The 16,697-nt window shown below is 37.1% G+C and overlaps 1 protein-coding gene across 1 annotated transcript in view; it reads right to left on the reverse strand.

Annotated features, from left to right (window-relative positions):
• Window positions 1-16,697, reverse strand: part of DOCK3 (dedicator of cytokinesis 3) — a 392,714-nt gene that overhangs the window by 204,385 nt on the left and 171,632 nt on the right. The window contains exons 7-8 of the mRNA XM_027837282.1: window positions 5,240-5,324; window positions 1,200-1,241 (exon numbers count right to left, since the gene is read on the reverse strand). Coding sequence (XP_027693083.1) covers window positions 1,200-1,241; window positions 5,240-5,324 — 127 coding nt within the window. The remainder of the gene's footprint in view (window positions 1-1,199; window positions 1,242-5,239; window positions 5,325-16,697) is intronic.

The following is a 16,697-nucleotide window of genomic DNA, read 5'->3' on the forward strand; positions in this document are numbered from 1 at the left end:
TCATTTCAGTTTCGTTTAAAGCACGGCAAAAGACACTGTTTGTTAGCCATGAGGGGATAAATAATACTGACTAGGATATGCACTAAGGTGGCAACGGAACCAATTGGTACTATCATCTAAGAATATAACACAAAAAATGGGAAGGTCAAAAGGTCAAAAATATGATGCCTAGAAATAAAAAAGAGCAAAAGGAACAATAGAAATGAAAACAATTGAAAATATAAAATACAAGTCATTGGGTTGCTATTGGCAACTGGATTATTTCAGACTGATGAGAAGGTGGGAATTCTTGCTACTGAACCAGGTTCTAGATTTGTGTCAGTGCCTTGAATAGATGGTGCTGTTTAGGGTATTTATTGAGGGTGTTGGCATCTGGTCATTCTGGTCCTGATGATAAGGCAATCAGGAAGGCAGGCATGGAGCTAGAAGCCAAGAGGCTGGTTTAAGGTTGATGGGGCTCTGCTACTGGCCCCACTCTGAGAAAGAATTTCTGGGGATCAACTTTTGAAATGGACAGTAAACACCACCAAACTCTGCTGATACAGATCATGTCCCTCCATGGCATCATGGTGGATTTCATGTTGTACTTTGTGTAAAGTTCAGAATGCACTTTCGTATTACCTTTTTTCACTCTTATCCTATTCTGATCAAGTAGGTAAGACCAGTTGTTATTACTTCCATGTTACAAACGGAGACACGGACAGCTAAGGAGGGTACAGAATGTGCTCCAGGGTACGCTATGAATCTGCAGTCTAACTGCAAAAACATGTATCGAAGAACTATCTCCCTTAGGCTGCTTCTAGATAGCTAATTTCAAGGCTAGGTTGGAGCTGAAATTATGAAGCTATTATATATTCATAAAGAGGGTGACCTCACCAGCCTCTGACTACCTGAGGAGTTCTCACTGCTAGGAGGAGAAAGGGATAGCTTTTGTGGAGGGAGCGCAATGCCACCGAGAAATTATGTGCCGTCCTTAAGTAACTGCCAAGTGGCTGCCCATGAGGGCCTGGAGCCTCGGGCAGGGAACCCAATCCTTGACAGTACTGACAGACTCTAAGGGCAGCTGATTTATGGGTCACGGATCCCAAGATGAAAGGTGACTTCAAACAAGAAGTCCATTATTTCCCGACGCATTCTCATATCTTAAAAGAAGGCGACCAAATGGAAATGATAAGAGGTTTTTTTTAAAGGCAGCTTACCTGGGACGTACTTTGTTGGACACTGTGCCGGCTAGATAAGTGCTAGGGAAAGAAAAAAGAGCACTCGTTCAGTCAATTAGCAGTTGTTTGTTTTCTGAGTAACAAATCCCTTCTCAGCACGGTGTGAGAGACAAGTTCCTTGGGGCTTTAATATTTACTTCAGCATAATTCTTTCTACAATACCTATATTATATACCAGTTACCACAGTGGTCTAAATACATGGATAGACCTCTCTACAACTCCCACCTCCCATATGTGTCTTGAAAAAGACCTTTGTCAAGGCATACGAAGTTATATATAGACACACACACGTATTCTCCCCCATTCCAGCCTGCTCCTCTTCACAGACATTTCATTTAGGGATACATGGGACTCAATAACCCAAGTCAGCTTCATATTTGAAACTTCTCCTAATTTCCTAAGTGAACCCTTAGCTCTAACCTGAATACACCCTGCATTCTCCTGCCTTGGCTACCTTGCTCATAAGTAATAGCTTTCTTCATTCTCTCTGCCTATGAAAATCCTACCTGCCATTCAATGCTCTGCTACAGAGTGAGCCATACTATGAGGTCAGGGGACATATCTTATTGAAACTGTGTCTGTCTTCAGAGTCTCGGTATGGCACTCTATGCACAGTAGGACCTTAAAGTACACATTAAATTGAATTTGGTAATCTCCCCCCTCTGTGGAGCTTTCCCTTAAGTTACATGCTTGGCACATAGGAAATTCTTGATAATTGCTGGCTGAATTTAAATGATCTCAGCAAATGCTGATCCCAAAGTTCAGCTGTCCTGACTTTAATCTGATAACATAAGAAGCCTAAAAAAAAAATCATCTAATTCACTTTTCTAAAAGTAATTGTCACAGAGGGATTAGGTAAACATAATATTTTCATTTAACAATTTTAGTGCTGACATTTAACAATGTTATTCTTTCTGCTAATAATCAGGCAAGTGTTTATCCTGACCCAAGGAAATGTTTAATACATTTTAGCTATTATTATTGTACTACAGTCACAAGTTGGGGGTGAGGTGTGGGGACAGAATATATGCAGAAGAAAAGAAAATAAAAAATTGGTATCAGTAAATCAACAAGGATTTATTAAGTACCTATTATGTGCCAGGAACTCAAAATAAAAATACAAAAGCAAGACAGACCCCTCACTCAAAGACCTAAGACTTTAAAAGGTATGAAAACTAACTTATGTGGATGCTACAAGTACATGAACTATATAACTTGATTGATTATCTTGATTGTCTGGGGTTATGGAAGAATTATCCCTTCCAATGTATTGGAATCATCTCTAGTATCTAATCTGATCTGAAAGCAACAGAGCTGCTACAAGGACTCTTGAACACATGGGTTCTTTTCTTCTTTCTTTAATCTCTTTGGGAGTATAGACCTAGTAGTGGTATTGCTGGGTCTGAACAGTTTAGTTTTTTGGGCATAGTTGCAAGTTGCTTTCCAGAATGACTGGAGTGATTCACAGCTCCACAAGTGAATTAATACACTTGTTTCCCTTCAGCCCCTCCAACATTTCTCATTTTTTGGTAAGCTTTGCCAGTCTGATGGGTGTGAGGGAAAACATCTGAGTTGCTTTCATTTTTATTCACCTCATTACTAGTGGTCTGAGGCATTTTTTCATATGGCTTTATGCAGCTTGGATTTTTTTCTTTGAGAACTGCCTGTTCCTATCCTTTGATTATTTACCAATTGGGTAATGGTTCTTATTCCAATATATTTGAATCAGTTCTACATAAATGTATACACACATATGTATATTTACACATATGTGCATATTTATACACACTTGTGTATATTCTAGAGAAACTTTCTGCAAAGATTTTTTCCTTCCAGTTAATTATTTCCCTTCTAATCTTTGCTGAATTGGATTAGTTTATGCAAAAACTTTTAAATTTTGTGTAATAAAAATTGTCTGTTTTAACCTCAGTGATCCGCTCTAACCCTTATTTAGTCATGCATTCTTCTTTTATCCACAGTTTCGAACAGGATTTTCTTTTTTGTGTCTTTAACTTGTTTGTGATCTGACCTTTCATAACTAAGTAATATAGCCATCTGGAGCTCATTTTGCTACCCCTAATTTTTTTCTATTTCATCTAAAGCACGACAGATTTTTTAGCCTCCCAGAGTCTCCCTCTACTACCATCACTCAGTAACCTCTCTTCCTTGGAGGTTCACTCAATCCATATTTATCACCCCATCTTACATTTCTGTGCCAGTTGATTCTGGTAGCTATTTTCTTCCACCTTCAGGACACTCTCCTTCCTTCCTCACTCAGGTCAGTGTCTAGCTCATAGCCTTTCTTCACCAACTCCTGACCTTATACTAGGTGACTACAACATACACACTGATAGTCCCTCAAACACCCCAACTTCTCAGTTCCTCAACCTACTCATTTCGCCTGACCTCCTGCCCTACCTCACTTCAGTTGCATGTAGAGATGGCCATACCCTTGATCTTGCCATCACTTACAACTGTTCCATTTCATGTCCATGAACTCTGATATTCCTTTATTTAATAATAATCACATATAAAGGCCTCTGTTTTGCTTTTAAAAATCCTCATAATCTCACCCTTCTCACCTTTCTAATCTTATACATTACTTCTTTCCATGTGCTCTATGATACAAAGACACTGTTTTCCTTGAGGTTCCCATACAAGACATTTTCTCTTGATTCCTTACATTTTCACTGTCTCTTCCCCATTTCTGGAATGCTCTCTCTCCTGAATTCCCTGCCTTCCTTTGAACCTCAACTAAAAATCCTATCTTCTGTGAGAAGTCTTTCCCTTTAATACAACTGCCTTCCTGTTATGATTGTCTATAATTTTGCTGGTAATGTCTTGCTTGTACTTAGTTCTTTATAGATTGTCTCGGCCTGAAATTATACACTTCTGGAGGACAGGGACTGTTTTGCCTTCTTTTGTACTCCCCAGTGCTTAGCAATGTGTCTTAAATATAGTAGGCGCTCAATAAATGATTGTTAATTTGCCTTACTTGTTGCCTGAAAAAGAATAATAGCAAGGAGAATTATTGCTATTGCAAAAAGATAATGGATAAAAGAAAAGATAACAGAAAGCTGGAATCAAAGGGAGAATAGGATGGCTGAAAGCATACCACAGTAAACTTAAGTCTTTATCTGGATAGGCAGTAAGGGGACTACTTGAGGACTATGAGGTCTATGAGCAGTGGGCTTTTGGGAGTAGGATGGAGTTATGTCATAGGGAATAGGATGGAGCTATGTCATAGGGAGGTGATGGGTGGGATGTTCCATTGGAAATTAGGGATTATAAGCTTTGTCTGTGCTTTTCTTTTTGTTTTAAAATTTTTTATTCATGCATTATGCTTTAAAATCATAGTAATTTCTGGGAGCCCTTCCCCTTCGTCCGATTGAACTTTCCCTTACGACAAAGAAAAATGATTAGCAAAAACATCCAATACAGTAATTTCATCTGACAATATATACAGAATTCTGACTGAACAATTCATGCAAAATCTATTTAACTTTATGTAATCATACTTCCTAACTCTCTTGACTTCCATTTTTATCTTGTTCACACAAAAAGATGGTCAAACCCTTAATCTTTAATTAAGAGGGATAACATAAAAGGTTAAAAGGGAGTTGAAACTTGAGACAAGTCTCAATTAAAAGCAATGGGGAAACACTGAAAATTTTTGGATAGGAAAATGAATTTGTCAGATCTTTGTTTTAGGAATATTGATTTGGCAGCTCTCTGAAAGAGTTATTAGAAGTAGGGAAAAGCTAAAAATGGGAAGGGCACTTGGGAGGCTTTTATGATAAAATACAGAAAATCTTAATTCTCCACAATCTGCTCCTTGCCTACTTACAATTTGGTCTTATTTCTCTGTTTCAATCATACCAGACTGCTTATCATTACCTATATGTGACATTTTGTCTCCTGCCTCCAGGCCTTTGCCCAAGTGGTTCCCCAGTCTTAAGTGACCTCCTTCAGCACCTCTAGAGTTCCTTAGATATGTACCTTCCCTTAGATTTCTTACCATTTTATAGAGATCAGAGACACTAATCTGATCAGAATCCACCACTTCAAAGTCCTTTCGAGGAACTAGGTCCAGGCCCAAATGCCTATTAAAGAGAGAGAAACATAAGAAGCACATAGTATATCCCCAACTTTATCTACCTATTTTCCACGGTCATATAAGAGACTCCATATGCCATGATCCTTGGGATGTAGAGGTTCAAACTTCTTGTTGACAATGTTGAGTTGAATTTGCCTTTGAATTACAGAACAGCTTTGCTCAGCAAATGAGGTCAGGGATTTTGTGACTGATAAAATGTCAGTAACTGAGTACTTCTATTTCTCCTTATGATGTCAGTTTAATTATTCATCTGATGACATTTTTATAGCAGATTCCTTGAGTGTCTTAAGATTGAGGTTGTAGTAGGCTAGTAATCAGTAATTCATTATAGCTTTCCTTTTTCTCACTCTTATAGACAATTAACTTGGCTCTGCTATGCATGCAGAAGATTATTCACCAGATAAGAAAACTTCAGAAGGACCAAGTTAATCTGTCACAAAGTGAAACATGTTAAGAATACTACCTAAAGGCGTTAAACCAATATGGAGGTTTTAGAGGAACTTAATTCATTTTCAATCTATTGCATTAATATTGGCATAATTTCCCTCACAGCGACTTGGCCATATGTAGCTTTAGCACTTTCAGAAAATCTGCGGTGAAATTTACTACAGTGGAATCACATATTTGCAGGGTAGGTTAGGTTGTAAAGTCAGCACAAGGGTGAAAATTGCATGAAGTCAAAATTACCTTTGGAAAATCACTAAAAACACCCACAAGCATGGTGTCTTTTTTCCAATTTTATTTTCAGTTGCCAATTCTCTCCCTCTTCCCACTCCTCTCCCACTCATTGAGAAGGCAAGAAATATTATATATATATGTATGTATATATACACATATATACATATATATATACACATATATACATATATATACATATATATAAAAACATAATATAATCATGTGAAACATATTTCTGCATTAGCCATGTTCTGGAAAAAAAAGATAAAACCAAGAAAAAGAAACAAAAAGAAGAAATATGCTTCACTCTGCACTCTGATTACATGAGTTCTCCATCTGGAGGTAGATAGTAATTTTCATCATGTGATGGGTCATGGTATTGATTGGTGTTATTAAGCCTTTCATAGTCGATTATCTTTACAATATTACTGTTACTGTGCAAATTGTTCTCCTGGGTCTGTTCACTTCACTTTGCATCAGTTCATGTAAGTCTTCCTAGGCTTTTCTGAAACCATCCCCTTATTTCTTACGGTATAATAATATCCCACCACCTTCATATACCGTAACATATGACTTTCCTCAGTTGAGGGAATCACCTTAGTTTTCAGTTCTTTGCCACTACAAAAAGAGTTGCTATAAATCCTTTTCCTTTTATCTCTTTGGGGTACAAACTTAGAAGCAGTATTGCAGGGTCTTATTAAACTATCGTATAGTTTAATAGCTTTTTGGGCAAAGTCTCAAATTGCTCTCCAAAATAGTGGGATTAGTTCCAAATTCCACCAACAGTGCATTAGTGCACCTATATTCTCACATCCTTCCAACATTTGCCATATTCCTTTTCTGTCATATTAGCTAATCTGAAGGGTATGAGGTGATACCTCAGAGTTGTTTTAATTTGCATTTCTCTAATTATTAGTGATTTAGAACATTTTTTCCAGTAGGGGAGCTTTAAACAGACACAGCTGGAAAGGGGCTAAGGTCTCTTTAAAATAAAGTAGTTATTATGGTAGTTGGTATCAGAAAGTAGCAGAATCTAGGATGGTTCTAACGGAAACAACTGAATGGAAATTTTATTTTTCAGCTATTGACCACTAGATAAGGGAAACCAAGATACCTACCAAAAGAGAAAAAAATTTAGAAGTAAGAAGATTTAGATGTAAGGAAAACTAGGGGAAAAATTCTATTGAAAAGGTTTCACACATAAATGTTATGATATTTGAAAGTGATTATATCACCGTGTAATTGTTTCTTATTCCTGTTTCACCAGGAGGCAAGACAGAACACAAAGAAGTCAAAGGTAGGGGCTTTCTAGTCAACCAGGAATGTTAGGTAGGCTAGCTAGGATTACCTCCCCACTCCCAGCCTAAGCAGATTAAAAGGTTAACTAAAGCTAATGCTTATGAAAACTTGATGTCTTACAGAACACATTATATATATTACCTCATTTGATCCTTACAACAACCCTGTGAAGTAGGTGCTCTTATTGTCTTTATTTTACAGATGAAGAAACTGAGGCTGGCTGAGAAAGCTTGTGATTTACTTAGGTGTCTGAAGCAGGATTTGAACTCAGGTCTTCCTGACTCCAAATCCAGTGTCCCATATCCCCTCCCTGCCCTAGACTGTCTGAATGAATGGAAAGTCTTTGGAGATGTTGAAGAAGAGACCTTAGAATCACATGGTGTGGTGGAGGTGGTGGGAAGGTTCCTTATTTCATTCTCACATTCCGGGACACGTGCTCATAGTGGAGAATGGGCACACAACAGTCAAACTATTATCTCTTTCTGTGGCAGCTGTAAAGTTGAATTCACCTAAGTTTAATATGCATATGACTTGACTGCCTTGTACTAATGAAGATGTATTATGGCGTTCTTGTAAATAAAAGAGGCTTTCTCATACCTAGGGTTCTGGGGGAGGTGGGAAAGATCTGAGAGGTCTTACAGTTGATAGGGTGAGAGAAAGAACCCATGGATTATAGAGGGAGAAGCATGCATTCTTATCTGTGCAATAAGACTGTAAACTCTGCAGGGCCAGGGACTGCCATATATTTTTCTTTCATTCCCCGTAATGTATGTCACGGTGGTAGCAGGAATTTAACAGACTCATTCGGTAAGAAATAAACTGAACTTGATGAATAACATTATGAGGAGGAACTTTCCACTGCTCTCCTTATCACACAATTCATTAGCAACTGGATGACACAGTGAACTTTACTAATTATTGTATAAGGAAATCATGGGAGATGGAAGGTATTTTTATCCCTATCAAATTTATACTGAGGAATTCATGCATCATCAGGTTGCTAAAGGTTAACACCAACACTAATGCCAACCAGTCAGTGTTGCTAACACTATGTGATAGGATATTATGAAGGGGAACAAAACATTACAGTCTACTTTTAACTGATATTTGCACTTCTAATTCTACAGGTTCTTTCTGTGCAAAAAAATACCTCTTACTTATTTTAAAAGTTCACTGTGTTCACCCAAAGTGCAGAATTTATTGGTGATATTTTCATGGTGAAAAGGGCAATAATCTATGGTTAGCCTCATAAACAGAGTTGAGGCATAGTGTAGTGGAAAGAGCATAAAACTTGGAAATCCAGAAGACCTTGGTTCTAGTCCTAATTCTAACATTTACTAGTTATTAACTACAACAAGAAACTTAGTGGTCATAGGAAAGTATTTTCTTCACTGAGTCCTTTTTTGCCCTTATCTGTAAAATGGAGTATTAATACTTGCACTCTTTACCTTGAAGGATTGTTATGAGGAAAGTGTTTTGCCAACCTTAAAGTTCTAAAGAAAGGTGTGATTTTATATTATTATTATAACCTTAGAAGGTATTGACAAAATGACACTGAAAATCAGGCAAATTATTTTAAAGATAAGACTAGATCCAGGGTCAATGTTGAGTTCCCTCAGCACATTTAAATGAGATGCCTGATTTTAGATTCTGTTTCTCTACTTCTAGGAACTAATTCCCAGAGCAACTGTGAACCACATTTCATTTCTTTAATCTGCTGCTCTCAATTTCTTTGAAATAGTTTTAGACCTGTGCCTTCAAAAATTGCGTTCTAAGTCATTAATATTTTAGTGGAACAATAAAAATCTAGTAATATTCTCATTCAGTAGCTTTCTTGCTTTGAAGACCATCTGAATTTTTGGACGAGTTTTATTTCACAATTATTCTCCAAATTATGGGATGACATAAAACACAAACTTGGAAAAGTCTGATTGTTATAATCAGGAAGCCAAGAATTTTAGCACAATGACTTGAATCAGAATATTGGAGGGGAAGCTTTTATGATGCAGTGTATAATGATCCTTGTAATCAGTCATAATAACAATATTGGAGCCAAGGGCACATACTCTATGACTGAAGAGTTCTCAAGTTAACCTTCACTGTTTCTGGAAACCTTCACTGTTTCAAGGCACATGTAGCCCAATAAGTGAAATTTCTAGAGGTCATCAAAGTTTCCTACATCTATCATCACAGCAATCATTATTATAATTAGGATTTTTTTTCTTTCTCTTGCTAGTAAGTATACTCTTGAAGTTAGGTTAGAGCCCAAGAAAGGGCAAGAAAGTGGTTCATCCCTTGTAAATGTCCTGCTATATATACGAATATAAACTAACATTTCTGTCTTAGCTTATAAGTTTTATGAGGGCAAGAAATGCTTTTATTTCTTTGATTCATCTCAAATTCAAATGTCTGTTATAAGGCCCATACTCAATGTTGTCTGATAGCTTTTACTTGATGATAAGGAAGGATACATAGAAAAAGAAAGCATACATAAAGAAATCTTCCTTGAAGATCAAATTCCAAAAACAGTTAAGGTCCACTTAAGAACTCTTCAGTCACAGAACATGCTCTTGGCTCCAATATCAATATTCACCAAAATGAAACAAACTTCACTGAATGCAGCAGCAGGAAGAATACTAGATGTGATCTCTTCATCTTTGGAACTTTTATAAGAAATTTGCGGAAAGCAATTATAACGGCAGCACATTTTAGCAGATGAAACATTAGGCTAAAACTCAGGACTGTCACCAATTGGGATGGAAACAAACTGGTCATGCCTGGGTTCTGCCAGCTGCGAAGTAAGAATAATACTCACAAAAAGCCAAGTCAATGCTTGTGAATAGTCGCTCACCTACTGTTTGTGTGGGCTAAGTGGGAAAGATTATTTCCTTGGATATTCTGCTATCACTGCCAGAAATGTGTGTGGGCTGACTTATTTATTAGACTTATTTATAAGGGTGCTTTACAGGAATGGCAACACATAAATTCAAAATTTGCAGTAGCAGTAAGCTTTTGTGACTAGAGTTAAAATGGAAGATTTAGTTCTGCACTTTGATACAAAAATAGGTATTAGCATGGACCGTACCTCCAAACTAGCTGCAGGTCATTTTGGCATTTAATATTCTTTTCTAAGGTCCTCATACACACATATATAATATGGACATAGCTATCTAACTATCCATCTATCTATCTACTGGACACGCATGATAAAGAGACCCATGAGGGGCTCCACCACAGAATTCAAGCCACTGAAAAACTTTCATTCATCATTGGCTTTATGGCAAAGGAATGACTAGCTAGAGAAGAATTATACCAGGAACATCTCATTAGGTCATAATTTCCTCACCTTTCAGAGGTTAAAGTATAAACTATTTATGCCTTGATTTCAGAAGACCTGCAAAGGAACCTCATTATGACACTTGAGTAACCTGCTTGTTAGTACCACTAAGTAATTAAGGTATAACTTCCCTCCCACTTCCTATTTACACCCAGTTCCTGACCTCTTTCTTTTCACTTAGTTATTCTACATGGTTTGGAACAGTGTGGTATGCCTAAAAAACGCCTTGTGTAAGGAAATCTCAGTGTTTGGATAAGTTTTCCTGTGATATTAAAATTAGTTAACTAATTCTTTTAGGATTACTTTGGGAAGATAAAGATTTTCTCTTTGTTTTCAGCTTCAAACTAAAAATAACAGTTTTTGCTTATTTCTGTTTCTTTGTTTTTTTGTCATTGTGGGATTTAAGGACATTCATTCACATTCCACCTTTAACAAAAAAGCTAAGTCCAATAGAACTTTTAAAAAATATTTCAATATTTGGTGAGGTACATTATTACTAGATATACTCAAAATATGGCTTAAAGTTCAGGGCATATAGGTAATTATGTACAATTATGCTAATTACAGGCAGAAGTTATACACAGAGTAAAAAGAGGGTTGGAGACTTGGATTTTAAAATCTGTCTGCTTCTTAGAGCTGTATATCTCTGGACAAGTCAAAACTTCTCTGAGCTCTGAGTTTCAGTCTACTCATCTGTAAAATGGGCATTATATTTGTACTGTCTACCCAGCACAGCTGTTTGGGAGGAAAAATGCTTGGTAAGCCATATAGTCTATATAAATGTGAAGCATTACTACTCTTCTACTGACCTCTGGATCCCTGAAATTCCTTTGCTCGTTAGGCCATTCCTCAAATAAATAAATATCCATGGGCATGGTGGCATTTGGTACATTGAATCACTGCATAAATTCTATTTTTGAGTTCCTGCTCTGCCATTTAAAATTTGTATGACTTTGAGTGAGTCACTTAAGAACTTTGGGCCTCTGTTTTCTGACTTATAAAATTGGGGGGTTGTAGTAGATTATGTGTAAGATTCCTTACGGTTTTAATTCTATGCTCCCATGTTCTAGTTCTGTTTTGCACTTTCATTTTGTTTTGGAGGCAATTGGGGTTAAGTGACTTGCTCAGGGTCACACAGCTAGTAAGTGTCTGAGGCCACCATTTTGAACTTCTGGACTGGACTGTTGTGCAGAGTACCAAAGGCTCTGAGATTATTTTAGTTTTGATTTTCAATGTTTGTGGAAAATACACATTTCTCCTCTGGCAATACATAATTTCAGTTTAACTAAAGCTTCAAAAGAGATACTTGAGTGTGTCAATTTATACAAGAAATATAATTTTTTTTGAGAAAGTAGCATCATAAAATATCAGAGGCAGCTTTTTTGATATGTCAGATAATATTAACAGGCTAATGCAACTCATTTGTATTTAGTTATGTAGAAGAATCCTTATACTGACTGGATTATGGGATAAGGAAAAACTTTGATTAAGTCGGGAGGTGCTTTTTAGAGATAGATAGAAAACATTTGTTGAGTTCCTACTGTGTGTCAGGCACTGTGCTAAGAACTGGAAACACAAATGTAAGGTAAGTAGACAGTTTCTTTCCTCAAGGAACTCAAACTGTAACTGGTGAAGACAATACATTAAAGGGAGCTAGGAAGGGGGTCAGGGCAAGAAGGCAAGGCAGAGAAGTCCAGAGAGTCAGGAGTGGAGCCAGGCATCAATATGGGGAGATAGTGAAGAAAAGTAAGCTGATAACTTTTACTTTTTGAAATTTCTGTGCACAGCTTCAAAATTTCTTTAAACTGCCTACCAAGTCTGCTCTCACAAAGGTGCAGCTGCGAAGTAATCCTATCTACAAGTACAGGCTTATACCCATTACAGTCTTTAACATTTAAACTTAGTGCAGCATTAAACTTGCAGATCGATTCTATAACTTTACAAATAAATAAGTAAAAAATACAAGACAGGTTGCAGACACTTATTTTCTCAGTATCAGAACTCCTGACTGAACTATAATGACAAAACTCATTAATGATCTCTTAATTGTCAACTTAATGGCCTTTTCTAAAATTATTATCCTTCTTGACCTTTCTGTATCCTGAGCTGCTGTTGATCACCGCTCCATCCTGAATACTCTCTCCTCTTTCGGTTTTTATGACATTGCCTTCTCTTGGTTCTCTTCCTACCTGTATTATTACTTCTTCTGAGTTTCCTTTGCTGGATTGTTCTCTAGGTCACACGCAATAAACATGATCTCCACACCTCCAATGGATTCAATAATCATATGTCCAGCCCTACTCTCTCTCCTGAGTTCCAGTCTCACATCACCAACTGTCTCTTGGAGATCTCAAACTCAATAGACAGAGCAGTCTTCTCAAACTCAAATATGTCCAAAACAGAACTCATTATCTTCTCTCCCCATTCTCAACATTCTCTTATCTCAGAATTCCCTAGTACTAGTCGAAGGTACCACTATGCTGTTAGCCACCTAGGGCCAAAACCTTGGTGTCATTTGATTTCTCTCTTGCACTCATGCCACATATTTCATCTACTGCCAAGTCTTCTTGTTTATACTTTCATAATACCTCTTGTATATTTTTTTCTTTCTCTTCTTGCACACAACCACCAACTTTGATGAAGCTCTCATTATCTCATGCCTAGAATATGGCAACAGCCTTGGTCTCCCTGCCTCAAGTCTCTTCCCACTGGAATCCATCCTCCATTTAGGTGCTAAAGTGATTTTCTTAAAGAGCATGGCTAACCATGTCACTCCCTCCTCGATAATCTCTAGTGGCTCTCTATTACCTCTAGGATCAAAAATAAAATTCTGTTTGGTATTTAAAGCGTTTCAAAACCTGGCCCCTTCCTACCTCTCCAGGCTTCTTGCACTTTTCTCTCCCATCCTCTCCAATCATGTACACGCTGATCCTATAACAATGGCCTCATTGCTGACGCTCCATCTCTCAACTGCGCCTTCTCACTGGCTATTGCTGATATCTGGGATTCTATCCATTCTAGCTTTCATGTGCTGACTTCCCTGGGCTTCCTTCAAGACTCAATTCAAATACCTCCTTCTGCAGGAGGTCTTTCCCAGTCCCTGTGATTGCTAGTACTTTCCCTCTGACATTACCTGAGAGAATATTGTAGCCGCATAGTTGTTTCTATTGTTAGAATGTGAGTTCCTTATGCACAGGGTCTATGTTTTGCCTTTCTTCAAATCTCTAGAGCTCAGCATAGTAAATACTTAATAAATGCTTGTTGACTGACAATTTTGCCATAAGTCACACTGTGAAAAGTCTGGTTTTACAGATTTTCTCATCTTCAGATGTACTGATGGGAAAAATGAAAAATGACAGTGCAAAGGTGTTACGATGTATTTGTTCCTTGGAAACCACTGATTTTGCTTTTGAAACTTTTACCCTTCATGGTAGAAGAGCACAGAGACTTAGAATCCATAGAGTTATTAGAAAATGTATGCTGCCAATATTTTTAGTTAGTACCTTCAACAGGATCTCCTGTCTGCCACTGTTTTCCAATACTGCAATGAAGCTAGATAAAGAATCTCTGCCTCTTTGGGGGCTCCTAGGTACTACCTATGAGATCAGGCTGGAGCTCGATAGGTAAAAAAATCAGGATATTTTAGATCAGTGCTTTTAATTATCTAAAGGTATCTTTTGAAATAACAATATTCTTCTGGAGATGATGTATACTGGCAAGTCTACAAAGAATTAAAGTTGAGTATGGTGATCATTCATGCCTTTCATGTCTCTCATCTCTAGGGAATTGTGTAATGAACTAGAGATGAAGAAATCAATTAATCAGCAAGCATTTGCTAAGCACCCATCATGTGATAGGCCCTGTGTTAGGTGCTACACACACAAAATGAACTGGTCCCTGCTCTCTCTGAGCTTACAGTAAGGACATCAGAGTGAGACATGCATTTTCAAACATGGCCCATGTTTGGCTTTGCTTTGTGAAGGGTTTCTATTCTGGAGTGGGGGTGAGTTGGTGAGATAGTAGGTAGGCATAGAGATAAAAAAAAGAAAGGGTATCAACAAAACAATAAAATACAAAGATGAAAACAAAAAGTTCAGAAATCCAGACAAAAACAAATGGCAATTTTGTTACTATCAAATTAAATCTAATTCTCACTTTTTAAAAACAAAAACTGTACATAAGGTGAGCTCACGGATTCATAAACATTCCTCTGTTCTGTTCTTCTTTGCCAACCAAACATTAAAATATTTGCTGGTTTCTCCCTGGTTGGCTTACTCACAGGGTAGCCCAGCTTCCACCTCTGCCCCTTGGGGGTCATCTCTAAGGAAGTCCATGTGGAGAAAGCAAAGGAAGAAAAACAGGAAGGGAAAAGTGGAAGAGTATGCCACAATGTAAAGACACAATTCCTTTATCCTATGTGATTTCTTCTCTGGGAGGGGAGGGAAAGCAATCACCCTCTAGTGTCCAGAACAGTAGAAATTGCTCTGCCAGTTTCTTCATAAATTGCATCCTTGTGCCCAGAGGAAAACAATTCACACATGGGTACTGGATGGCATTCATCTTATGATATATAAATTATTTAAATATATTCAAGTCTTTACTACTTTATATGATTTTCTCCAAGCAAGTTTATTTATAAGTTGATGTGCATGGTGTTATTTTAGAAAGAGGAATGAATTGTCACACTCAAGTATGACTTTAACTAGGAGAATCACAGATCAAAGTAACAAGGTATTTGGCAGAATTTTCTTCCATGTCCTCTCTTCCACTTGACATGGTGAAAATGATTATGCCAATTAACTATGTCTATTTTAATCCTTAAGATAATTTTGTCTGATCCTCTCTTCATGGTCTCCTTTAACCAATATAATCTCAAGATTGTCTAATAAAACAGAACTCCACATTAATAAGACTGACTTGATGTATCATGGAAAACTCATTATTTATTATTTTGTACACCTAGTGTGTCCTTTGGGAAAGGTTATGAGAAAGTACATACCATTCAGATCTGTAACTCCTGGGCTCTGAATAGGACAAGCATCACATACATAGAGTTCACAAGCCGACTCTTGGATAGGATTAGTTTTTGCTCAAGATAATTACTTACATATTAATTTTCAATCAAATATTTATGTGCTCATCTCCCCCCAATTCCCACTGCTCCCCATTTCCTTCATACACACACACTTACACGGTAAGTGATTTAAAAGAGAAGTACAAGGATTACACGACCAATAGAAAAATAAAAGGAGAAAGTTGCAGCTCCTGGTACAGTCTTCCTGTCCCAAAGCCTCAAATTTGACCTGGTCTGATAACATCACTAGTAAATCTTTGCAGCTGCTGCACAGATAAATGACACTTTAAAAATATAACTTTAAAAAGAATATTTGCCAGGACAGGCACCTATTTGTGAAATTCCTTCAGATTCATATTCATTGTGCAACTACAGATTTAAACAGTCAAAACTATAACATAAACATATAATGTAATAATGATAAAAACAATGTGTTACATATAAATATTATATATATGAAATTTATATGGTGCTTGAAGGTTTGCAAAGCACTTTCCATATATTTCATTTTATCTATACCACAATCCTGGAAGGTAGCAGATGCTATTACTATCCCTATTTTACAAATGAAGAAATTGAGGCAAACAGAGGTTAGTAACTTGCTTGGGGTCATCCAACTAATAACAGATAACATTTATGTAGTACTTAAATATTTATATAGTACTTACTGTGTGTCAATAATTTACAATTATGATCTCAGTTGCTCCTCACAATAACCCTGGGAGGTAGAGGCTATTATTTTTCTCATTTTACAGATGATGAAACTGAGGCAAACAGACATTAAATGATTTGTCTTGCAGGTCTTCCTGACTCCAGGCCTGGTGCTCTATCCTCTGTACAAACCCCCTAGTTGCCTCTCTCTCTCTTTCTTTTACCTCAGCTTTTTCATTTAGTATTTTTGTTCAGTTATTTCAATTGTGTCTGACTCTTTGCGACCCCATTTAGGGTTTTCTTGGCAAAGATACTGGAGT

This window comes from Vombatus ursinus, unplaced genomic scaffold, assembly GCF_900497805.2.
Source record: "Vombatus ursinus unplaced genomic scaffold, bare-nosed wombat genome assembly UNPS02014820.1, whole genome shotgun sequence".
Classification (NCBI taxonomy): Eukaryota; Metazoa; Chordata; class Mammalia; order Diprotodontia; family Vombatidae; genus Vombatus; species Vombatus ursinus.